Here is a 25878-nt window from a genome sequence, read left to right as displayed (position 1 = left end):
CTTAAGCAGAGAGGATTATATAGGGCAAAAATCATTGGAGTCACCTAGGATGTGCCTGATACAACTGCTGACAACAGGACAAGGAGAAAAGAGGGAATAGGAACATTCACAAGTATCACAGTTGAAGAGATTTCTATTTGGTGTCAGAAGTCAGCTTTGTCTCATTACTTGTACCTTTGACCAATTTACTACTACCTCTCTCCTCACCTGTAAAGTTTGTTAGCTAATAATTTATGTAATGAGGTTTGGTGGTCACAGAGTAAAGAACTATGGAGACACTTATTTTTATCCAAAAAAATCACACAGATATTAAAATTGCAGGATATTCATTGTCAAGATGCAAAACATACTCAAAACCATACACTCAGATAACCACATGAAAAAGGAATAAGGAATATATACACATATGTGAAAATGGGGTCATTTTAAGAAAACAATGATGTCATACATTAAACTATGGATGGAAAGACAGAATCAAGCATGCACAAATTAAACAATTTATTTTACTGGTAGTTTCTGGAGACTACATTTAAAAATTAAAAAATCAACAGTCCTAACACCCAAATAATAATCTGGATAATCTGCTTAATAATTTGGTATATTTCCTTCTAAGCATTTTGTTCTGTGTCCACCTATATACTCTAAAACACATACAAATATAAAACAAATATATTTGTATACATATATATACATATATGTGCATATAATTTTACTCAATATAAAACTATTTTTCTGCCACCCACAATCACTGATATAATGCTGTGTATCCATTCTCAATGCATTTTTACAATGTAAATCATGTGGTACATTTTAAAATTTTTTTCACTTAGCCAATTATCATGAACATTTCCCTAAATCCTCAAACATAAGAACACTTTTGGAGAAGGAAATGGCAACCCACTCCAGTATTTCTGCCTGGAGAATCCCAGGGACGGAGGAGCCTGGTGGGCTGCCATCATTGGGGTCGCACAGAGTCAGACACGACTGAAGCGACTTAGCAGCAGCAGCAGCAGCAGCAAGAACACTTTTAATTAGTGCATACTATTCTATCTTACTGATATGTCAATTTTGAGTCAATTGACTATTAGATAGCCAATTTTTTTCCTATTTTAAATAATATTGTGTTAAGGGAGATAATCTGAAAATTAAAAGAGGCACAAAATGTAAGCATAAAATGGTTACCCTTAAATATTAAGTTGTAAGCAATGTTCCTAAGTGAGGTGTGTTAAAGCTTACTGTATGCCTTTTCTGAAAGGGGTTTGTATTTTGCACTGAAAGTGCTGATGAACATGTGTAAGATCTCCTGTTTGAGTGCTTGTTTCAGGGATCATGATGACTCATCTCCCTTAAGGTCCTATTTTAAATAATATTGTGTTAAGGGAGATAATCTGAAAATTAAAGAGGCATAAAATGTAAGCATAAAATGGTTACCCTTAAATATTAAGTTGTAAGCAATGTTCCTAAGTGAGGTGTGTTAAAGCTTACTGTATGCCTTTTCTGAAAGGGGTTTGTATTTTGCACTGAAAGTGCTGATGAACATGTGTAAGATCTCCTGTTTGAGTGCTTGTTTCAGGGATCATGACGACTTAAGGGAGGAATTTTCCTATTTGTTTTTTTTTAATTTCTTTTTATTAGTTGGAGGCTAATTACTTTACAATATTGTAGTGGTTTTTGCCATACATTGACATGAATCAGCCATGGATTTACATGTGTTCCCCATCCTGATCCCCACTCCCACCTCCCTCTGCATCCCATCCCTCTGGGTCTTCACAGGGCACCAGCCCTGAGCACTTGTCTCATGCATCCAACATGGGCTGGTGGTCTGTTTCACCCTTGATAGTATACTTGTTTCAATGCTATTCTCTCAGAACATCCCACCCTCGCCTTCTCCCACAGAGTCCCAAAGTCTGTTCTGTACATCTGTGTCTCTTTTTCTGTTTTGCATATTGAGTTATCGATACCATCTTTTTAAATTCCACATATATGTGTTAGTATACTGTATTGGTCTTCATCTTTTTGGCTTACTTCACTGTGTATAATGGGCCCCAGTTTCATCCATCTCACTAGAACTGATTCAAATGAATTCTTTTTAATGACTGAGTAATATTCCATAGTGTATATGTACCACAGCTTTCTTATCCATTCGTCAGCTGATGGGCATCTAGGTTGCTTCCATGTCCTGGCTATTATAAACACTGCTGCGATGAACATTGGGGTGCATGTGTCTCTTTAAGATCTAGTTTCCTCAGTGTGCATGCCCAGGAGTGGTATTGCTGGGTCATATGGCAGTTCTATTTCCAGTTTTTTTAAGGAATCTCCACACTGTTCTCCATAGCGGCTGTACTAGTTTGGATTCCCACCAACAGTGTAAGAGGGTTCCCTTTTCTCCACACCCTCTCCAGCATTTATTGCTTGTAGACTTTTGGATAGCAGCCATCCTGACTGGCGTGTAATGGTACCTCATTGTGGTTTTGATTTGCATTTCTCTGATAATGAGTGATGTTGAGCATCTTTTCATGTGTTTGTTAGCCATCTGTATGTCTTCTTTGGAGAAATGTCTGTTTAGTTCTTTGGCTCATTTTATGATTGGGTCATTTATTTTTCTGGAATTGAGCTGCAGGAGCTGATTGTATATTTTTGAGATTAATCCTTTGTTGCTTCATTTGCTATTTTTTCTCCCATTCTGAGGGCTGTCTTTTCACCTTGCTTTAGTTTCCTTTGTTGTGCAAAAGCTTTTAATTTTAATTAGGTCCCATTTGTTTATTTTTGCTTTTATTTCCAATATTCTGGGAGGTGGATCAGAGGATCCTGCTGTGATTTATGTTGGAGAGTGTTTTGCCGATGTTCTCCTCTAGGAGTTTTCTAGTTTCTGGTCTTATATTTAGATCTTTAATCCATTTTGAGTTTATTTTTGTGTATGGTGTTAGAAAGTGTTCTAGTTTCATTCTTTTACAAGTGGTTGACCAGTTTTCCCAGCTCCACTTGTTAAAGAGGTTGTCTTTTTTTCCATTGTATATCCTTGCCTCCTTTGTCGAAGATAAGGTGTCCATAGGTTCGTGGATTTATCTCTGGGCTTTCAATTCTGTTCCATTGATCTATATTTCTGCCTTTGTGCCAGTGCCATACTGTCTTGATGACTGTGGCTTTGTAGTAGAGCCTGAAGTCATGCAGGCTGATTCCTCCAGTTCCATTCTTCTTTTTCAAGATTGCTTTGGCTATTCAAGGTTTTTGTATTTCCATACAAATTGTGAAATTATTTGTTCTAGTTATGTGAAAAATACCATTGGTAGCTTGATAGGGATTGCATTGAATCTATAGATTGTTTTGGGTAGTATAGCCATTTTCACTATATAGAGTCTTCCAATCCATGAACACGGTATATTTCTCCATCTGTTTGTGTCCTCTTTGATTTCTTTCATCAGTGTTTTATAGTTTTCTATATATAGGTCTTTTGTTTCTTTAGGTAGATATATTCCTAAGTATTTTATTCTTTATGTTGCAATGGTGAATGGTATTGTTTCCTTAATTTCTCTTTCAGTTTTCTCATTGTTAGCGTATAGGAATGCAAGGGATTTCTGTGTGTTAATTTTATATCCTGCAACATTACTGTATTCATTGATTAGTTGTAGTAATTTTCCAGTAGAGTCTTTAGGGTTTTCTATGTAGAGGATCATGACATCTGCAAACAGCGAGAGTTTTACTTCTTCTTTTCCTATCTGGATTCCTTTTATTTCTTTTTCTGCTCTGATTGCTGTGGCCAACACTTCCAAAACTATATTGAATAGTAGTGGTGAGAGTGGACACCCTTGTCTTGTTCCTGACTTTAAGGGAAATGCTTTCAATTTTTCACCATTGAGGATAACGTTTGCTGTGGGTTTGTATATATAGCTTTTATTATGTTGAGGTATGTTCCTTCTATGCCTGCTTTCTGGAGAGTTTTTTTTTTTTATCATAAATGGATGTTGAATTTTGTCAAAGGCTTTTTCTGCATGTATTGAGATAATCATATGGTTTTTATCTTTCAATTTGTTAATGTGGTGTATTACATGGATTGATTTGCGGATATTAAAGAATCCTTACATTGCTGGGATAAAGCCCACTTTGTCATGATGTATGATCTTTATAATATGTTGTTGGATTCTGTTTGCTAGAATTTTGTTAAGGGTTTTTGCATGTATGTTCATCAGTGATATTGGCCTGTAGTTTTCTTTTTTTGTGGCATCCTTGTCTGGTTTTGGTATTAGGGTGATGGTGGCCTCATAGAACTAGTTTGGAAGTTTGCCTTCTGCAATTTTCTGGAAGAGTTTGAGTAAGATAGGTGTAAGCTTTTCTCTAAATTTTTGGTAGAATTCAGCTGCGAAGCCATCTGGTCCTGGGTTTTTGTTTGCTGGAAGATTTCTGATTACAGTTTCGATTTCCATGCTTGTGACGGGTCTGTTAAGATCTTTGATTTCTTCCTGCTTCAGTTTTAGAAAGTTATACTTTTCTAAGAATTTGTCCATTTCTTCCAAGTTGTCCATTTTATTGGCATAGAGCTGCTGGTAGTAGTCTCTTATGATCCTTTGTATTTCAGAGTTGTCTCTTGTGATCTCTCCATTTTCATTTCTAATTTTGTTGATTTGGTTCTTCTCCCTTTGTTTCTTGATGAGTCTGGCTCACAGCTTGTCAATTTTATTTTCCTTTTCAAAAAACCAACTTTTAGCTTTTTTGATTTTTGCTATGGTCTCTTGTTTCTTTTGCATTTATTTCTGCCCTAATTTTTAAGATTTCTTTCCTTCTACTAACCCTGCAGTTCTTCATTTCTCCCTTCTCTAGTTGCTTTAGGTGTAGAGTTAGGTTATTTATTTGACTTTTTTCTTGTTTCTTGAGGTAAGCCTGTATTGCTATGAACCTTCCCCTTAGCACTGCTTTTACAGTGTCCCATAGGTTTTGGGTTGTTGTGTTTTCATTTTCATTCGTTTCTATGCATATTTTGATTTATTTTTTGATTTCTTCTGTGATTTGTTGGTTATTCAGAAGTGTGTTATTTAGCCTCCATATGTTGGAAATTTTAATAGTTTTTTTTCCTGTAATTGAGATCTAATCTTACTGCATTGTGGTCAGAAAAGATGACTGGAATGATTTCAATTTTTTTGAATTTACCAAGGCTAGATTTATGGCCCAGGATGTAATTTATTCTGGAGAAGGTTCCATGTGCACTGGAGAAAAAGGTGAAATTGATTGTTTTGGGGTGAAATGTCCTGTAGATATCAATTAGGTCTAGCTGGACCATTGTGTCATTTAAAGTTTGTGTTTCCTTCTAATTTTCTGTTTAGTTGATCTGTCCATAGGTGTGAGTGGGGTATTAAAGTCTCCCACTATTATTGTGTTATTGTTAATTTTCCCCTTCATTCTTGTTAGCATTTGCCTTACATATTGTGGTGCTCCTATGTTGGGTGCATATATATTTATAATTCTTATATCTTCTTCTTGGATTGATCCTTTGATCATTATGTAGTGTCCTTCTTTGTCTCTTTTCACAGCCTTTATTTTGAAGTCTATTTTATCCGATATAAGTATTGCGACTCTTGCTTTCTTTTGGTCTCCATTTGCATGGAATATTTTTTTCCAGCCCTTCACTTTCAGTCTTTGAGGTGAGTCTCTTATAGACAGCATATATAGGGGTCTTGCTTTTGTATCCATTCAGCCAGTCTTTGTCTTTTGGTTGGGACATTCAACCCATTTACATTTAAGGTAATTATTGCTAAGAATGGTCCCGTTGCCATTTGGTTTGTTGTTTGGGGTTCACATTCATACACCCTTTCTGTGTTTCCTGTCTAGAGAAGATCCTTTAGCATTTGTTGAAGAGCTGGTTTGGTGGTGCTGAATTCTCTCAGCTTTTGCTTGTCTGTAAAGCTTTTAAATTCTCCTTCATATCTGAATGAGGTCCTTGCTGGGTACAGTAATCTGGGTTGTAGGTTATTCTCTTTTATAACTTTAAGTATGTCCTGCCATTCCCTTCTGGCCTGAAGAGTTTCTATTGAAAGATCAGCTGTTATCCTTATGGGAATCCCCTTGTGTGTTATTTGTTGTTTCTCTCTTGCTGCTTTTAATATTTGTTCTTTGTGTTTGATCTTTGTTAATTTGACTAATATGTGTCTTGGGGTGTTTCGCCTTGGGTTTATCCTGTTTGGGACTCTGGGTTTCTTGGACTTGGGTGGCTATTTCCTTCCACATTTTGGGGAAGTTTTCAGCTATTATCTCCTCAAGTATCTTCTCATGGCCTTTCTTTTTGTCTTCTTCTTCTGGGACTCCTATGATTCGAATGTTGGGGCCTTTTACATTGTCCCAGAGGTCCCTGAGGTTGTCCTCATTTCTTTTAATTCTTTTTTCCTCTCTGCTTCATTTATTTCCACCATTTTATCTTCTACCTCACTTATCCTATCTTCTGCGTCCGTTATTCTACTGTTGGTTCCCTCCAGAATGTTTTTGATCTCATTTATTGTATTATTCATTTTTAATTGATTCTTTTTTATTTCTTCTAGGTCCTTGTTAAACATTTCTTGCATCTTCTCAATCCTTGTCTCCAGGTTATTTTTCTGTAACTCTATTTTGTTTTCAAGATTTTGGATCATTTTTATTATCATTATTCTAAATTCTTTTTCAGGTAGATTCCCTATCGCCTCCTCTTTTGTTTTGCTTGGTCGGCATTTTTCATGTTCCTTTACCTGCTGGGTATTTCTATGCCTTTTCATCTTATTTAGATTGCTGGGTTTGGGGTGGCCTTTTTGTATTCTTGTAGTCTGTGGTTCCTTTTTATTTTGGAGGTTTCTCCCAGTGGGTGGGGCTGGGTGTTTGGCTTGTCGAGGTTTGCTGGTTAGAGAAGCTTGTGTCTGTGTTCTGGTGGGTGGAGCTGGATTTCTTCTCTCTCAAGTGCAATGGAGTTTCCAGTAGTGAGTTTTGAGATGGGTCTTTGGGTTTTTTGTGACTTTGGGAAGCCTGTGTGTTGATGCTCAGGGCTATGTTCCTGTGTTGCTGCAGAATTTGTGTGGTATGTCTTGCTCTGGAACTTATTGGCTCTTGGGTGGTGGTTGGTTTCAGTGTAGGTATGGAGGCTTTTGGATGATCTCTTATTAATTAATGTTCCCTATAGTCAGGAGTTCTCTGGTGTTCTCAGGTTTGGGCTTAAGCCTCCTGCCTCTGGATTTCAGTCTTATTCTTTCAGTAGCCTCAAGACTTCTCCCTCCATACAGCACTGATAAAACTTCTAGGTTAATGGTGAAAGGATTCTCCACAGTGAGGGACGCCCAGAGAGGTTCACAGAGTTACATGAAGAAGAGGAGAGGGAGGAAGGAGATAGAGGTGAGCAGGAGGAGAAAAAGGCAGATTCAAGAGAGGAGAGACAGATCTAGGTTGTACTCTGTTCCCGAAGTGTTCTCCGCAGCTCAGAATACCCACAGAGATTCACAGAATTGGATTGAAAAGGGGGGGGGGAGGAAATAGGGGTGATCTGGGGGAGAAAAAGGAGAATCAAAAGGGGGAGAGAGTGATCAAACCAGTAATCACACTCCTGAGTAAAAATGGGTACTGAGGTTTGGATTCTTAAATGTCCAAAATTGATATAAAATACTGAAAAACAAAGATTAAAAATCTAGAATAGAGGTTAGACTCTTAAAAATACAATAGTAAAAAACCACAAAAACACAAAAAAATTTAAGAAATATATATGGAGTTCGCTTTAAAAATAGGGTCCGTTTTTTCTTTGCCAGATTATAATGGGTTATAAAAATGAAAATTAAGGAGTAATAGAGGACTTTAAAAAAAAGAAAAAGTAAAAAAAGAAAGAAAAAAATTTTTAAATTAAAATTAAAAAAATAGTAGTAAAAATATATCTAGGAATTTCTCTGGAGCTGTTGCAGGCAGTGTGGGTTCAGTTCAGTTTCAGATAGCTCCTTGTTCAAGCTTACACTTCTCTCTATCTATAGGCCCCTTCCAGTGTAGTCAGTGTTAACTACAGGGATTTTAATCTGTTGCACCTGTCACTTCTGAAGTGGTTCCCTTTGTTTATTTGGCTTCTGTTTGCAGGTCTATTCAGTATCTAATTTCCACCCTGACACAGGCAGGCAGAGGTGGTCTCTTGTTTAGGTTTGCTTGTTCAGTGGTGCTGTGGGGAGGGAGGGGCCCTGCAGACAAATATCACTGGCATGTGTGGGGAGCACTCGCAGTATTCTGGCCACACTGGGTTTGCCCCCACTCGGGGCGGGTGTGTGTGCTTTCCCTGTCTACACTGCTCAGGCTCCAGGCTGCTCTCCAGGGAGCGGGCCCTGCGTTGCGTGGACTTCCCAGGCCTAAGCTGCTCAGATTCAGGTTTTCGGGTATTTCACAATAGCACAGACTCAGTTGGGTCTGTGTTTTGTGCCTTCCCCGGTCAGAGCAGCTCAGGTAGCCAGGAGCTTGATGAGCACACTCTCCCCGGGTGCAGGGCGCCATCTCCTCTCCAGCATCCCAGCCTCAGTTTCCGTGCGCGCCGTTCGGGTGCGCCTTGTGTCAGTTCTGGGGAGCTGGACTCTAACTGCGATCCTCCTGGCGGATTTCAACCATCCAGAATCTCAAGGAAGTCTTTGGTTAGAAGCTGGAAGCCTGTTTGCAGTTTGGTAGGGGGTGCCGTCTCTGGGGCTGAGTTTGCCCCTTTCCCCTCCCCCCTGCCTCCTGCCTCCAGCGGGGGATGGGCCGGTCTGCAGTCGGCTAGCTCTTCTCTGGTATTTGCTCAGTCCTTCGTTCTGGGAACCGGTGGGTAGTGCCTAAGTTTAGGGCTTTTCCCAACTTAATTCTCTCTTTCTTGCTATCCCACAGTTTAAGTTGCTATCTCAGTTAGCTCCCTCCGATTGCCCTCAGGGCATTCGGGCCCGGTCCTTACCCTAAGCACTGCCGCCCACTCCTCTGTTCTACCCCGACTTGCTGGTGGTGGATGCGAGCATCTGGGGTACTTTTCTGCTGGGAGTTGCTTTTAGGAATGTAATCTGTGGGTTTTATTTATTTTTCCTCCCAGTTAGGTTGCCCTCCAAGATTCGAAAACTTCCCCCAGACCGGCCAGTGAGAGGGTTTCCTGATGTCTTGAAACTTCCTCTATTAAGACTCCCTTCTCGGGACGGATCTCTGTCCCTAACTCTATTGTCTCTCATTTTATCTTTTATATTTTGTCCTACCTCCTTTCGAAGACAATGGACTGCTTTTCTGGGTGTCTGATGTCCTCTGCTAGCAATCAGAAGTTGTTTTGTGGAGTTTGCTCAGCGTTCAAATGTTCTTTCAATGAATTTGTAGGGGAGAAAGTGGTCTCCCTGTCCTGTTCCTCTGCCATCTTAGTTCCCTCCTCTCCTATTTGTTTAAGAAGTGAACGTAGTTTGCCATAGCTAGGATTCATAATTTTATACTTTATATTTTTCTTTCAAAAATGTCATACTTACTCCACAGTGAACATGTCTTAATTACTACGTGCTTGTTTGGAACCTCTAGACCTTTCCCACAAAATGTGTGGTATAAAATATGGAACATATTTCTCTCATAATTTCTAACAGTTTTCTACATTTTAAATTCTTAGTTTCTTTTCAGCATACTCTGATAGTCAATGATATTTAAATGCTTTCTAAATTCTTTTCTACATCAATATATTCACAGTTTTGTCACTTTTGAATTCTCTGATATATAATTCTCCACTCGTGTAAGAATTCTGGATGAAAAATTGGTCACATTTATCAGATGCTTCTGGAATTATGCTTTTGTGCTCTTTCTTAAGTTAAATGAACATTAAATAGTATATGAAGTTTTTTACATTCTTGATGTTTATAAGGTTACTCCCCAGGATGAATTGATATATAATATAATGAGGTATAACTAGTGAAATTATCTCTATATTAATATATTAATAGGTTATAAATTAATAGGTTATCATAATAGGTTATTATATATTATAGGTTATTAATAAGTATATTAATAGGTTTTAACTCCTGTGTGACTTTTCTGATGTTTAATGAGAGTTGACTTCCCACTGAAGGCTTTATCACACTCTCTGCATTCATAAGGTTTCTCTCCTGTATGCGTTCTGTGATGTACAATGAGAGTTAATTTCACACTGAAAGCTTTCCCACATTCACTGCATTCATAAGGTTTTTCTCCTGTATGAATTCTCTGATGTTTAATGAGAGTTGACTTCCTACTGAATGCTTTCCTACATTCACTGCACTCATAGGGTCTCTCTCCTGTATGAATTCTCTGATGTTTAATCAGTGGTGACTTTTCACTGAAAGCTTTCCCACATTCGTTGCATTTATAGGGTTTTTCTCCTGTACGAGTTCTCTGATGTACAATAAGGGTTGACTTCTCACCAAGCGCTTTCCCACACCTTCGGCATTCATAAGGTTTTTCTCCTGTGTGAGTTCTATGATGGACAACAAGGTTTGCTTTCTGGATAAACACTTTTCCACATTCAGAACATTGATAGAGTTTCTCCCCATTTTGAATTCTTGGACTTTTATTAAGAGCTTGCTTATGGTGGAGGGCTTTTCCATGTTCATTAGGCTCAAAGAATTTCTCTCCAGATTGAGCTTTATCAAGATTAGAATGGAAGCATAATTTCCAATATGCCTTACATTCATTACCATTCTTTCTTACACAGCTTCTACTTTGACTAAGAAAAATGAAATTATGTTTTGAACACTCTCCCCATGAATAATATTTAGTGAGTCTTTGTCCTACAGAAACAAAGCCTGTGCTTGGATAAATGATTTCTCCATATGTTCCAAATTCTTGGCCACTTTTATCCTTCAGTGTTTCCTTATCTATGGATGCAGCTTGCCATAGAGGTTTGTCTTGGCTTTCCTTGTGGTTATCTGTCTGGTCATTAACTTTCCAGAATTCTAGGGAAAAATGCAATGATTCATCAAACTTGTAAGTATTTCTATGATAATGTTATGGGACAAAATTCATTCATAAATGCCCTGCTGTGAACTCCTATTAATGGACCTGAGCTGATGTGAATGAACCCTCCCTATATTCCACCACCCTCCCTATACTCCACCACTTCCCTCAACTGTAAATACAAAGAAATGCTGGCCTATATTTAACAAAAATAATTTAATTCCCAGTCAAGCTCAAGACCAAGAAAATATAAATTTTAGACATCAAAAGTGAAATGGGAATTTAAGGTGATGGGGTAAACAGAAACTGAAACTTGAGGATTTACTGGGGAATCCAAACCACAGGGCACAAATGTTCAGGAAACTGGAATGTAATTTTCACTTAAAGTAGGAACCACAAAGGGTATCCATGCTTGTTAAACATGAACTAGAAAGACTCCCCACTGGTCAAGGAAACTGGAAAGAATGATATTATATATAAGAAATTAAAAGTTTGATATGATACTATATATAGAAAACCCTGAATACTCCACACAAAACTACTAGAACTGATAAATTCAGCATGGTAGCAGGATACAAGATTAACACAGAAACTGGTTATGTTTCTTTATACTAACAGTGAAATATCAGAAAAGTAAAAAAAAATCCCTTTTAAAATCACATCAAAAAATAAAATATTTAGGAATAAACTTGACCGAAGAGGTGAAAGACTTTATATGCTGAGAACCACAAAACATTGATAAAGGAAACTGAAGATGGTCTGAAGGAAAAAAACTCCCATCCTCTTTGATTGGAAAAATTAATATGTTTAAATGGTCATACTACCCAAAGGAATTTACAGATTTAATGCAATACCTATCAAATTACCTATGACATGTAAATCAATGTAGTTAGAACACACTCTCAGACCATGCACAAAAATAAACTCAAAATGGCTTAAAGACTTAAATATAAGACAGGATACCATAAAACTCCTAGAAGAGAACATAGGCAAAACATTCTCTGACAATCGTACCCATGTTTTCTTAGGTCAGTTTACCAAGGCAATAGATATAAAAGCAGAAATAAACAAATGGGACCTACTGAAACTTATAAGCTTTTGCACAGCAAATGAAATCATGTGTGCTTAGTCACTCAGTTGTATCCAACTCTTTGTGACCCCATGGACTGTAGCCCACCAGGCTCCTCTGTCCATGGGGATTATCCAGACAAGAATACTGGAGTGGGTTGCCATGCCCTCCACCAGGGGATCTTCTTAATCCAGGGATTGAACCCAGGTCTCCTGCATTGCAGGCTGATGCTTTACCATCTCAGCCACCAGCTTTTGCACAGCAAACAAAACCATAAACAACATGAAAAGACAACTTATGGACTGGGAAAAAATATTTGCAAATGATGAGACTGACAAGGGCTTAAATATACAAACTATATTTGTATATTTCCAAAATATACAAACAGCTCACACAACTCAATAACAAGAAAACAACCTAATCAAAAAATGGGCCTAAGGGTCATGCTGGTCATCTTGTGGTTCAGGTTGTCCTTGGTGAGTACTGTGTCAAGGGAGGGCCCTGGGATGCAAGGAGGTGTTGTTTCTAAGGATCCTTTCTGCCTTCCTGAAAAAAGGATAGACACAGAAAGGCTGGTAACTGAGTGTTCAAAAAACTGTTCTCAGGTAAGAAGAAAGTGTATTTTGGGTATCCCTGGTGGTCCAGTGGTTAAGAATTCACCTGCCAAAGCAGGGGACATGGGTTCAATCCCTGGTCTGGGAAGATCCCACATGCTGTGGAGCGACTAAGCCTGTGCACTGCAACTACTGAAGCCTGAACACTCCAGGGCCCATGTGCCTTCACTACTGAAGTTGCATGCTGCAACTACTAAAGTCCATGGGCTTAGAGCCTGAGCTCCATGATAAGAGAAGCCACTGCACGGCAACTAGAGTAGCCCCTGCTCGCTGCAACTAGAGAAAGCCTGCATACAGAAACAAAGACCCAGGACATCCATTAACAAATAAATGGACAAATAAATTGGGGGGGCGCTTCCCTGGTGGCTCGACGGTGGAGACCTCCTGCAATGCAGGAGACTGGGTTCGATCCCTGGGTCAGGAAGATCCCCTGGAGAAGGGAATGGCTGCCCACTCCAGTATTCTTGCCTGGAGAATCCCCATGGACAGAGGAGCCTGGTGGGCTACAGTCCATGGGATGACATAGAGTCAGACACAACTGAGCAACTAACACATTTCATTTTGGGGGCTCTCCAGGTGGCACAGTGGTAAAGAACCTGCCTGCAAGTGCAGGAGATGCCAGAAACACGTTTGATCGTTGGGATGGGAAGATCCCTGGAGAAGGATATGACACCCTACTCCAGTATTCTTGCCTGGGAAAAATGGACAGAGGAGCCTGGTGGGCTACAGTCCATGGGATCACAAAGAATTGGATATGACTGAGCACACATGCACAAATAAATTTTTAGAGTTCCAATTTAAAAATCAAAAAAGACACATGCACCCCATGTTCAAAGCAGCACTCTTTACAATAGCCAGGACATGGAAGCAACCTAAATGTCCATCAACAGATAAAGGGATAAAGATATGGTACATATATATATAAAATGGAATATTACTTAGCTATAAAGAATGAATTTGAGTTATTTTATAAAGATGTGAATGGACTTGGAGTCTGTCATACAGAGTGAAGTAAGTCAGAAAAATATCATACAGTAATGCATACATCTGGAATCTAGAAAAATGATACTGGTGAACCTATTTTTAGGGCAGGAAAAGAGGTGTGGATGTACAGAATGGACTTCTGGACAAAGGGGCAAAGGAGAGGGTGGGAAAAATTGAGAATAGCACTGGCATACATACACTAGCATGTGTGAAACAGATATCTAGTGGGAAGCTGCTGTATAACACAGGAAGCTCAGCTTGGGTGCTCTGTTTTGACCTAGAAGAATGGAATGGGGAGGGGAGGAGGAAGACTCAAGAGGGAGGAGATATGTGTATACATATGGCTGATTCACTCTGTTGTACAGCAGAAACTAACATAACATTGTAAAGCAATTATATGGCAATAAAAAATTTTTCCTGAACAAAAAAAAATGGGCACAAGACATAGACATTTCTGCAAAGAAGACATACAAATGGCCAAGAGGTAGATGAAAAAAATGCTCAACATCGCTAATTATCAGAAAAATGCAAATGAAAACTACAACAAAATACCACCTTATACAGGTCAGAATGTCCATCATTAAAAGGTCTACAAATAAATACTGGAGAGGGTGTGGAGCAAAGGGAATCCTCCTATAATGTTGGTGGGAATGTGAATTGGTGCAGCCACTATGGAAAATAGTATGGAGGTTCTTCTAAAAACTAAAAAGAGTTGCCATATGATCCAGCAATCCCACTTCTGGGCATATATCTGGACATAATCACTGATTCGAAGAAATACATACACCCTATGTTCATAGCAGCACTATTTATAATAGCCAAGACATGAAAACAACCTAAATGTCCACTGACAGATGAATGGGTAAAAAAGATATATATCCCAAAGTGGAATATTATTCAGCCATAAAAGAATGACATAATGCCATTTGAAGGAACATGGATGGACCTAGAGATTAACATACTAAGTGAAGTCAGAGAAAGACAAATACCATATGAAATCACTTATATGGGGAATCTAAAATATGATACTGCTGCTGCTGCTTCTAAGTCACTTCAGTCATGTCCAACTCTGTGCGACCCCATAGACGGCAGCCAACCAGGCTCCCCCGTCCCTGGGATTCTCCAGGCAAGAACACTGGAGTGGAATGCCGTTTCCTTCTCCAATGCATGAAAGTGAAAAGTGAAAGTGAAGTCGCTCAGTCGTGTCCAACTCTTAGCGACCCCATGGACTGCAGCCTACCAGGCTCCTCCATCCATGGGATTTTCCAAGCAAGAGTACTGGAGTGGGTTGCCATTGCCTTCTCCCAAAATATGATACAAATGAACCTATATATGAAACAGAAACAGATTCACAGGCATAGAGAACAGACTTGTGGTTGCCAGGGGGGAGGGGGGGTGGGGGAGAGTTGGATTGGGAGTTTAGGATTAGGAGATGCAAACTAGTATGTATAGAATGAATGAATAAGGTCCTACTGTATAGTACAGGGAACTATATCTAATATTCTGTGATAAACCATAATGGAAAAAAATATAAAAAAGAATATATGTATGTATAACTGAGTCACTTTGACTCAGTTATACAGCAGAGTGTAAGGCAACATTGTAAGTCAATTATACACTAATAACATAAAAAAACCAAAAGCCTAGTTCTGTAACTCAATCCAAATGATTATAAGTGTAGTAGAGAGACCCCTAAGCTAAAAAATTAGACTAAAAATTGGTCCTGTATTAGCAGGTTCCCAGTGGTGGCACACCTTCCAAAAGATATATTTTTTATATTTTTATAGCTTAGGGCTCACAGGATGTCTATGGAATACCAATTATCACTGAAGAGTTAACAGTAAAAAATTAACAACCTCACAAGGAAATTACCTACTATGAAAGAGAAGCAGCAGATATATCTAAAGATACCCCCATTTCTAGAACTACAGCTAGTAAAACCATGTGGACTTCAAGATAAATATATTTCAACTGTTCAAAGAAATAAGGGAAGAACTCTACCTACTTTCTATCTAGTCACAGATAAAGACAGATGTAACAAATTAGGTGACAGACCTTGAGATCACCCAGAATGTAGCATGAAGAGCTAACAATGGAAATATGGTAAGAGAAATGATAATTTCCAGAATAGGTTTAACAGCTAATCCAAATAGAGGACTAGAGAAAAAGGGAGAGGCAATATGCCAAGAAATGGGTTATTAGAGCAACACTGAGACTGCTATACTTAGAAAGTCCAACTTGCAAGGCTGACCCTTGGCTGCCATTTGGGAATTTAGAGTTCAGGAATGTCCCCACCATTCGCTAACTGATAAGGCTGCTTATACAAACAAGGTGATCTGCTTTCCTTCTGGGAGTCCGGAATGTTGGTATGTGCAGGGCAGTTGGTGTATGTATAGATGCTGAGTCTCTATTGGGTTTCTTTGTGCACAAACACACACATGTTGCTGCCTTTTCAATGCTGGGAGAAGTGTGTGCTGTGTGACCCTAGATGGGAGGGAGAGAACATAAGGAACTCTACATGGAGTCCTCCAGACTCTGCTCCTGCCTTCTCCCCTTAGGCTCTAGTTGTATATCCTTATTTGTTACTGCTCAGTCGCTAAGTCGTGTCTGTCTCTTTGAGACCCTATGGATTATAGCCTGCCAGGCTCCTCTGTCCATGGAATTTCCAGGCAAGAATACTGGAGTGGGTTGCCATTTCCTCCTCCAAGGAATCTGCCTGACCAAGGGCCTGAGCTTGCATCTCCTGTGTCTCCTATATTGCAGGCAGATTCTTTACCTGCTGAGCCACCGGGGAAGCCTGTATATCCTTACTACATAGCTGTAATAATCTTAGCTGTATATACAGCTAGATGCCGAGGCCTGGGAGTCCCTCTCAAGAATCTCCAAATGGGGCAATGGTCTTGGGGGACCCCCAATCTAGGCAGCATTTGAAGAGATAATGAATGAGAATTTTCTGTCATGTATCTTACCCTTTTTTAAAATTTATTTATTTTTCAATTGAAGGATAATTGCTTTACAGAATTTCGTTGTTTTCTGTCAAACCTCAACATGAATCATCCATAGGTATACATATATCCCCTATATCCTACCCTTGAATATCCAGAGTCCTGAGTGTGGTGAGACACAGTTCTGTGTAACTGTAAGACTTTAAGAAAGTAAGTATTGTAAGCTACCATGAAGAAATTTAAAAATCACCTATAAAGAAACAATTAGATCAACAACAGATTTTATCAGCTAAAAAATAAGCCAAAAGAATATTTTCAGAGTCCTGAGAGAAGCTGTCACCTTAGACAACCTTAGATATCTCTATCCCCAGCTAAATTATTGCAATGGAAGATGACAAAATAAAGATGCTTTTGGACAAGAAAAGACAGAGAATTTGCCACACACAAAGACTGCTAAGAATAATGCTTTGTACTTGAATTATTTAGGAGGACAATGAGTAAAGGGGAAAAAGGTATGGGGGGAAGGTAAAGAAAATCCAGCAAAGGCATGAAAAGAGGTAAAGGAAAAGCAGGATCTTTAGAAAATACAATTTCCTCTAAAAGAAGAAATACAAATACAGTAATAGAGCAATAAATACATATTAACCCCATTAAATACAGGCCAACCATATTAAATTGTGCTTTTAAAAATCAGCCACGTGTTTTTAAAAGACAATTACAACAAAATGGGAAATGTTAAGATCATAGACAGACACACCTGGCACTTAATAAAAAAAGAAAATTGGTAAAACAATGCTTATGTTATACAAAACAGAATGACCTGAATGCCAAAAGCAAATAAGGACAGAATATGAGAATATTATAAAGCAATTTCAGTTACATAGATGCAAAACTCTTAAATATACATGACAAATTGATTCTATTTATGAGAGAAAAAAGGTTAGACATCTGAATAATGTTGAAAATGTATATATTCTACTATGTATTCTACTTACAGTTGCACCACAGAGAAATTCTGCAAATATGTACATGTAAAAGAATGGCAGCAAGATATTAGAAACAACTAAATGCCCACCAATAGAGGCTTAGATTGGTGGACTTTGATACTGAGATGTTGGAATGCTATACAGAAGTTAAAACAAATGAACTAAATCTAACACAGGTAAACTCAAAGGTGAATACTGAATACAGAAAATTAGTTGTAGAAAGACCTCCTTTGGTTTTGAGGGCACTAATCTGGTAAATTTACAAAAAGAATGCTATATTGATTACCAGTGCAAATTTATTGATTACCGGTGCAAATAAAAACATGGGTTAGAAGTATACTCACCAAATTCATGATACCATTTGCCTATGGAGGGAATGAAGGCAACAGGACTCAGGAGGGGAAAAGGAAGGCTTCACCTTTATTGTAAACCTCTTTCTTTTATAAACAAAAAAACATCCCCACCAAACGACAAAATCTTAGCATTTGCTATTATTGGAAGGTAACTACAACAGTATTTCTTATGACTATGACTTTCTATACTTTTGTGCAGTTTTAAGAGAAATGCCTTAAAGTAGGGCTTCTGGAACAGTGGAGTTAGGACCTTAGTAAATTATCTTCCCCTTAAAAGCAATGAAAATATTGGCAAAATTATAAAAATCTATCATTTCAGGACTTTGAAACTTAACCAAAGGCATACACCACGTTAAACAGCATTTATTCAAGAACCACCAGTGAACCTCACTGAGAACAGCCAAGTATGTGGTTTTACTTGGTGTTACTTCTCCCCACCCCCACCTCCACCCTAGATCCCTGGCTCCTCAACTCTGTGGTCCAGAAGGAATGAAAACTGGCATCCTCACAGTGACTGAAGGGAGCTCCACTAAAAGCCCCATCTCCAGAGTTTTGTTACTACCTTGACCTAACTTGGAACTTGGTTCCAAACAGTATAAGTAACTACAATCCCCATGAAAAAATAGAGAGCACCAGTAAAGGTAATGTCCCACAAGGTGTTAACGTGGCAGGCTTGGCTCCTTGGGAATGCATATTGTGGAATGTTCCCTATTTTGATTATTTTAGCCTACCTGGGGCACTGAATACCTGATTTTCTCCTGGGTGTTTAGATGCCTGGATGTGCCTATTTTTATTTAGTGGGTCAACTGAGAATCTCCCACAAAGTGAAAAGGGCTTTCTAAAAAGTCTTATTTCCCACTTGGACTTGAACTGCAGCTATCTAGCCCTGCGGCATCTTGGCTTTGCATGAGAAAGGGGCAACTATCCCTGTAGGGATTTGTCTCCTACCAAGTGCCCAGCAATATGGGTGGAAATGAACCCTATTGGGACACATGAAAAAATGTCAGAAAGCAGGAAATAAAGGGGGAAAAAGTCTTAGAAGCTTCAGAGTTCTCAAAAGGAAAATTTCAGTCAGAAGACAATGGAACAATGCCTTCATAAGTCTAAGGGAAAGAAATGTCCATCCTAGAACTCTACTCCAAGCTTAACTCCCCATCTTGGATGAGGTTTCAACAAACGCTTTCAGATATTCAAAAATCTAAAAAAAAATTTACCTCCCATGGACCTACATTCTTTCTTAGAAAAGCACTGGAAGCATGAGCTCCAGTGAAATGTGGAAGAAGGCATGGCATTAAAGCAAATGATGACTCCCAACAATGAGAATGTGAAGGGAATTCCCAGAATGATGGTGAAGAGAGACGTCAGGATGGTGGCTGCACAAAACAGGAATGAAGATAATCCACCCAGAAGGGAGTGGTCAGAGGGCCCCAGACACACTAAGGGATATGACATTGCTGGAGCACTTTTAGCTCTGTAAACATTTAAAATCACTCTGGATCATGGGTCATGAAGTATTTAAGCTGAACTAGCGAGAAGGACTCAGAGAAAGAAGCAAATGAAAGAGATAAGGCAATTATTAACCAGAGGAAACTAAAAGTTATACAGAAAACATAAATTAATCATAGGTTACTACATGGCTAAGCTGTCTATAGTGTTCATATAGTCATTTTGTTCATATAGTCATTATATAAACAATAATATTGATGGAAAGCAAATTTATGGTATAATCATACTGGGAACATGGGCAAACAAGAAGTGTTTGTGTTGCAAGGAAAATATACAGATGGCCAATAGGTACATGAAAAGATATTCAACATCACTAACCATCAGGGAAATGCAAATCAAAATCACAGTGAGCTATCACCTCACACCTGTCAGTATAATTACTATGAAAAAGACCACAACCAACGTTGGCAGAGATGTGGAGAAAAGGGAATCCTTCCACACTCTTGGTGGGAATGCAAACTGGTGCAGTCACTATGGAAAACACTATGAAGTCCCTCAGGAAGTTAAAAACAAAACTACCATATGATCCAGTAATTTTACTCCTAGTTATACAGCCGAAGAAAACAAAAACACTAATTTGAAAAGACATGTGCATCTCAATGTTCAAAACAGCGTTATTTTAAAAAGCCAAGATATGGAAGCAATCTAAGTGCCCATCAACAGATGTATGGATAACGAAGAAACACACATACACAAACACATACATGCAATGGAATATTACTTAACCATAAAATGGAATGTAATTCTGCCATCTGTAAGAACATGGATAGACCTGGAGGGTATATTTGTTCAGTTGCTAAGTCATGTCTGACTCTTTGCAACCCCATGGACTGCAGTACACCAGGCTTCCCTGTCCTTCACTATTTCCTGAAGTTTGCTCAAACTCATGTCCATTGAGTCTTGCTTAATGAAATAAGTCAGAGAAAGACAAATACTGTATGTTTTCGCTTTTATGTGGAATCTAAAAAAATAAAACAAATGAATGTAACAAAAGAGAAACAGACTTACAGATACTGAGAACAATTTAGCTGTTACCAGTTGGGAGAGGGAAAGGGGAGGGGCAAAATAGGAGAAGGGGATTAAGAGATTAAAAACTGGGACTTCCCTAGTGGTCCAGTGGCTAAGACTATGTGCTTCCAATGCAGGTGGCCTGAATTTGATCCCTGATCAGGGAACTAGGTCCCACATGCCACAACTAAAGATCCCACATGCTGTAACTAAGACTTGGCTCAGCCAAATAAATATTTTTTAAAATATAAAAATTACTAGGTATAAAATAAAAACCAGACACAGGGAATATAGCCAATATTTTAGAATAACTTTAAATGGAGTATAATTTATAAAAATATCAAATCACTGTGTTGTATACCTGAAATTAACACAGTATTATAAATCAACTATACTTCAAAAAAAGAAAAAAATTTGATATTCAAAAAAGAAGTCTTTGTGTGCGTGTGTGTGAATGGCAAAAACAATGAAGTGAGCAAAATCTTCATCTTCCATAGCAGAAAATTTTAAGTAATTTCTGTAAGAAATATGTAAATTATAAAGAACAGAGATGCCAAAAATTATCTGCATATCCACCACTCATTAAAAAAGTTATTTTTACCTTTGACGTTCTTCATGTGCTCATTTCATTCTTCTCAGATAATCACTACCCTGAATTTTATATTTGTCATGCCCTGTTTCTCAGCTTGTTAGCTAAGACCAAGTACAGTATCATGCCCTTGACATTCATTATAGTTTTATCACTTTATTTTATTCTTTAAACAATGGACATAATTTAATTTGATAAAAATTAAAGTTTTTTTAATCAAAAGAGAATATTGCCTAGGTCAGTAAATCTGAAATCTCAGATGAAACATGATTATCTTAAAAAATGACCAGAACTGATAGAAGATGGAGAAAACATGAGTAAATCAGGAACTGTTTTTAAAAAAACTATAAATTTTACTCTGTAAATTTTACTCTATAAATTTCAAGTACTCTGTACTTGAAAGTTTTGCCTAAAAAAGGTTTCCTATCCAGATGCTGTTGTAGATGACTGTTATCAAACTCTTAAGAACAGGTATAATTCAGTCAATGTAGTTTCAGAAACTAGAAAAAAAAAGGGAAAAGTACACAGCCTTTTTTATGCAGTGAGGATAACCTTGGATACCAGAATAAGAGAACAGCACAAGAGAAGAAAATCTAAGATCTGTCTCACTCTGAACATTAATGGAAAACTCTTAAACATGAGAAAACTGAATTCGATCAATTAAAAATGCTTTAAAACTAATTAAGAGTTTAGTGCACGAATGCAAGAACAGTACAACATCAGAAAAATGTTAATATAATCTACCACATTAATAGATTAAAGGAATAAAAAGTATCTTCTCAATAGATGCAGAAAATAAGCATTCAAGAAAATACCACACATTCATGATTTTTTTAAATGTCTCAGTAAACCAGGGACATAAAAGCTTTTGATGAAAGGTATTTTTTCAAAAAACCACAGCAAATATACTTAATGGTGAACGTTTTAGAAATCACATACTCTCTCTGTGCCTCAGTTTCTCATCTATAAAATAATAACCAGTTTCCTTTACAAGATCATTTAGAGGATTAAACTCTGTAATGTATATAAAGCAGACAGAGTACTGCATTTGTGGGACACAGCACACGCTTACACACTGACTATCATTACATTTCTATCATTGTCCTCACCATTATTTCCATTAAAATCAGAAACAAATAAGGAATTCACTATCATTATATCTATTAGACACTGTATTACAGGCCCTGACTAATAGAATGGGAAATGAAAAAGAAAATGTATAATTGGAAAAGACCCTGACGCTGGGAAAGATTGAAGGCAGGAGGAGAAGGGGAAGACGGAAGATAAGATGGTTGGATGGCATCACTGACTCGATGGACATGAGTATGAGCAAGCTTCGGGAGCTGGTGATGGAAAGGGAGGCCTGGTGTGCTGCAGTCCATGGAGTTGCAAGGAGTTGAACACAACTGAGCGACTGAACTGAACTGATAATTGGAAATCCAAAACTGCTTTTAAGAAGATAATTGTTTACATAGAAGACCCAAGAGAATCTAAAAGCTATTAGTATTAATAAAAGCATTCAGAGAGGTTTCTGTACACAAATTGAATGTATAGATACCAACTCATTGTCATACATTAGTATTAACCAATTAGGAACCATATTATGAAAATAAAATCCGAATCACAATTGCAATAATAGCTAGGAGGTATCTAGGAACAAGTGTAACAAAAGATGCGCAAGCCTGTACTGAAGACAAGTTCAAAATATTACTAAATGGCAGAAAGGACAGGTTGAATAAGAGTTCACTGATGGTAAAACTCAATAGAGTAAAGATACCAAACCCCAGCCTACTTCCAACTCATCTCCAAACACAGTTCAATTGGAATTGAAATCCCCAATAGTTTTCCATGGAACTTGACAAACTAATCCTTAGGTTCCTTTTTGAAGACCAAAGGGTCCAAAGAGATAAGGAGAATCATCCTACCAGCTGTTAACAACATCAACAACAGTAAGAATGATATAACAGTTGACATTTATATAGCATTCATTAGGCACTTTTAAGTGCTGTATATATTTTAATTCATTATAAAGTTAGAAAAATATGCAAATAGCAAAGGGACAAACAGACCAATGGAACTAAATAGAGAGCCTTGGAACAGCCCCACACAGATATGGAACTTGACCTCTAGCTGAAGGGGTATCCCACACCACTGTTGAAAGGGTTCAGTATGTGGCATGGTACAAGTGAATGTCCACATGGGGAAAAAGGGTCAACTAATAGTTCCCTTCTTCATGAATTATGTAAAGTCTAGGCAGATTTTATATATGCCTATATATATGGCAGAAAGCAAAGAAGAACTAAAGAGCCTCTTGATGAAAGTGAAAGAGGAGAGTGAAAAAGTTGGCTTAAAGCTCAACATTCAGAAAACTAAGATCATGGCATCTGGCCCATCACTTCATGGCAAATAGATGGGGAAACAACAGAAACAGTGAGACTATTTTTAGGGGCTCCAAAATCACTGCAGATGGTGACTGCAGCCATGAAATTAAAAGATGCTCGCTCCTTGGAAGAAAAGCTATGACTAACCTAGACAGCATATTAAAAAGCACAGACATTACTTTGCCAACAAAGGTTCATCTAATCAAAGCTATGGTTCTTCCAGTAGTCATGTATGGATGTGAGAGTTGGACTATAACGAAAGCTGAGCACCAAAGAATTGATGCTTTTGAACTCTGGTGTTGGAGAATAATCTTGAGAGTCCCTTGGACTGCAAGGAGATTAAACCAGTCAATCCGAAAGGAAATCAGTCCTGAATATTCATTGAAAGGACTGACGCTGAAGCTGAAATTCCAATACTTTGGACACATGATGCAAAGAACTGACTCACTGGAAAAGACTCTGATGCTGGGAAAGATTGAAGGCAGGAGGAGAAGGGGATGACAGAGCATGAGAAGGTTGGATAGCATCACCAACTCAATGGACATAAGTTTGAGTAAACTCTGGGAGTTGGTGATGGACAGGGAAGCCTGGCATGCTGCAGTCCATGGTGTAGCAGAGTCAGACATGACTGAGTGACTGAACTGACTGAGGCAGATTTTAAGAAAGTAAAATGCAAAATTTGAATTTTTGGAAGAAAATTACATGACATCTTTATGAGCTCCGTCAGAGAAAAGTTACATGAAATTACACAAAAAGCACAAACTAAAAAATCAATCAATTACAAAGAAATTACATTACAAAGAAAACTTCTACTCAAAAAACACCAGCAATAACCAAGATGAAGAAAGAATACTAACTAAAAAGAGTGGACATATGTATATGTGTAACTGATTCAGTTTGCTGTACCTCTGAAAATAACACAACATTGTAAATCAACTATACTCTCCAATAAAAATTTTTAAAAAAGATACTGTGCTCGCTTCAGCAGCACATATACTAAAATTGGAACAATACAGAGAAGATTAGCATGGCCCCTGTGCAAGGATGACACCCAAATTCATGAAGCATTCCATATTTTTAAAACCTCAATGAGGTACCATTACACGCCAGTCAAAATGGCTGCTATCCAAAAGTTTACAAGCAATAAATGCTGGAGAGGGTGTGGAGAAAAGGGAACCCTCTTACACTGTTGGTGGGAATGCAAACTACTACAGCCACTATGGAGAACAGTGTGGAGATTCCTTAAAAAACTGGAAATAAAACTGCCATATGACCCAGCAATACCACTCCTGGGCATACACACCGAGGAAACTAGATCTGAAAGAGACACGTGTACCCCAATGTTTATCGCAGCAGTGTTTATAATAGTCAGGACATGGAAGCAACCTAGATGCCCATCAGCAGACGAATGGAAAAAGAAGCTGTGGTACATATACACCATGGAATATTACTCAGCCATTAAAAAGAATTCATTTGAATCAGTTCTAGTGAGATGGATGAAACTGGAGCCCATTATACAGAGTGAAGTAACCAGAAAGATAAAGACCAATACAGTATACTAACGCATATATATGGAATTTAAAAAGATGGTATGATAACCCTATATGCAAAACAGAAAAAGAGACACAGATGTACAGAACAGACTTCTAGACTCTGTGGGAGAAGGTAAGGGTGGGATATTCTGAAAGAACAGCATTGAAACAAGTATACTATCAAGGGTGAAACAGATCACCAGCCCATGTTGGATGCATGAGATAAGTGCTCAGGGCTAGTGCACTAGGAAAACCCAGAGAGATGGGATGGAGAGGGAGGTGGGAGGGGGTTTGGGATGGGGAACACATGTAAATCCATGGCTGATTCATGTCAATGTATGGCAAAAACCACTACAATATTATAAAGTAATTAGCCTCCAACTAATAAAAATAAATGGAAAAAAATTTTAAAAAAGATACTGACTATATACAAAATCAGAATTGGGACTATATATAGAATCTGTATAAATGTGAAAAAGACAAACACCCCCAACAAAAACACAAAGGATATGAACAAGTAAGCCACAGAAGAGGAAATCCAGTCCACACAAAATATGAAATGATAAATACCTTTACTTGTAATCAGGGAAACAAAAATTACAGTAAGATACCAATTTGTACTTAACAGATTACCAAAATGTAGAGTGTGCCCATGTATGCATACATGCTAAGTTGCTCCAGTTGTGTCTGACTCTTTGTTAGTCATGGCCCGCCATGCTCCTCTGTCCACAGGATTCTCCAGGCAAGAATACTGGAGTGGGTTGCCATGCCCTTCTCTGGGGAATCTTCCCGACCCAGGAATCAAACACGTATCTCTTATGTCTCCTGAACTGGCAGGCAGGTTCTTTACCACTAGTGCCACCTGGGAAGCCCAAGGAGTATGCCCATTCTACAATTCTAAATAGAGAGAACAGTGCTATCATTGTAGAAAGTTCTCTTAGGCAGCACTGCTCTAAATCATGCATTGTCTGTGTCATCAGTGTGGCTGCATAAGATTACAAAGCTTTGCATTTTTACA

At 38.2% G+C, this 25878-nt stretch overlaps 1 protein-coding gene and 1 non-coding gene across 7 annotated transcripts in view; one reads left to right on the top strand and one right to left on the bottom strand.

Moving 5' to 3' along the window:
* Positions 1 to 383: 383 nt before the first annotated feature.
* Positions 384 to 25878, bottom strand: part of ZNF674 (zinc finger protein 674) — a 41852-nt gene continuing 16357 nt past the window's right edge. For 5 of the 6 annotated variants that reach the window (XM_065914950.1, XM_065914948.1, XM_065914949.1 and 2 more), the window contains 2 exons: positions 17836 to 17856; positions 384 to 10892 (listed from right to left, as the gene is read on the bottom strand). In XM_065914950.1, coding sequence (XP_065771022.1) covers positions 9967 to 10892; positions 17836 to 17856 — 947 coding nt within the window. In that variant the 3' untranslated portion in view covers positions 384 to 9966. The remainder of the gene's footprint in view (positions 10893 to 17835; positions 17857 to 25878) is intronic. The other variant, XM_065914947.1, reaches the window with a different exon arrangement.
* On the top strand, positions 24301 to 24407 carry LOC136154843 (U6 spliceosomal RNA). The gene has a single exon (XR_010660551.1). It is a non-coding gene; the product is annotated as a U6 spliceosomal RNA (small nuclear RNA).

Source organism: Muntiacus reevesi, chromosome X (assembly GCF_963930625.1).
Source record: "Muntiacus reevesi chromosome X, mMunRee1.1, whole genome shotgun sequence".
NCBI lineage: Eukaryota > Metazoa > Chordata > Mammalia > Artiodactyla > Cervidae > Muntiacus > Muntiacus reevesi.
This window is presented reverse-complemented; position numbering and strand designations above follow the sequence as displayed.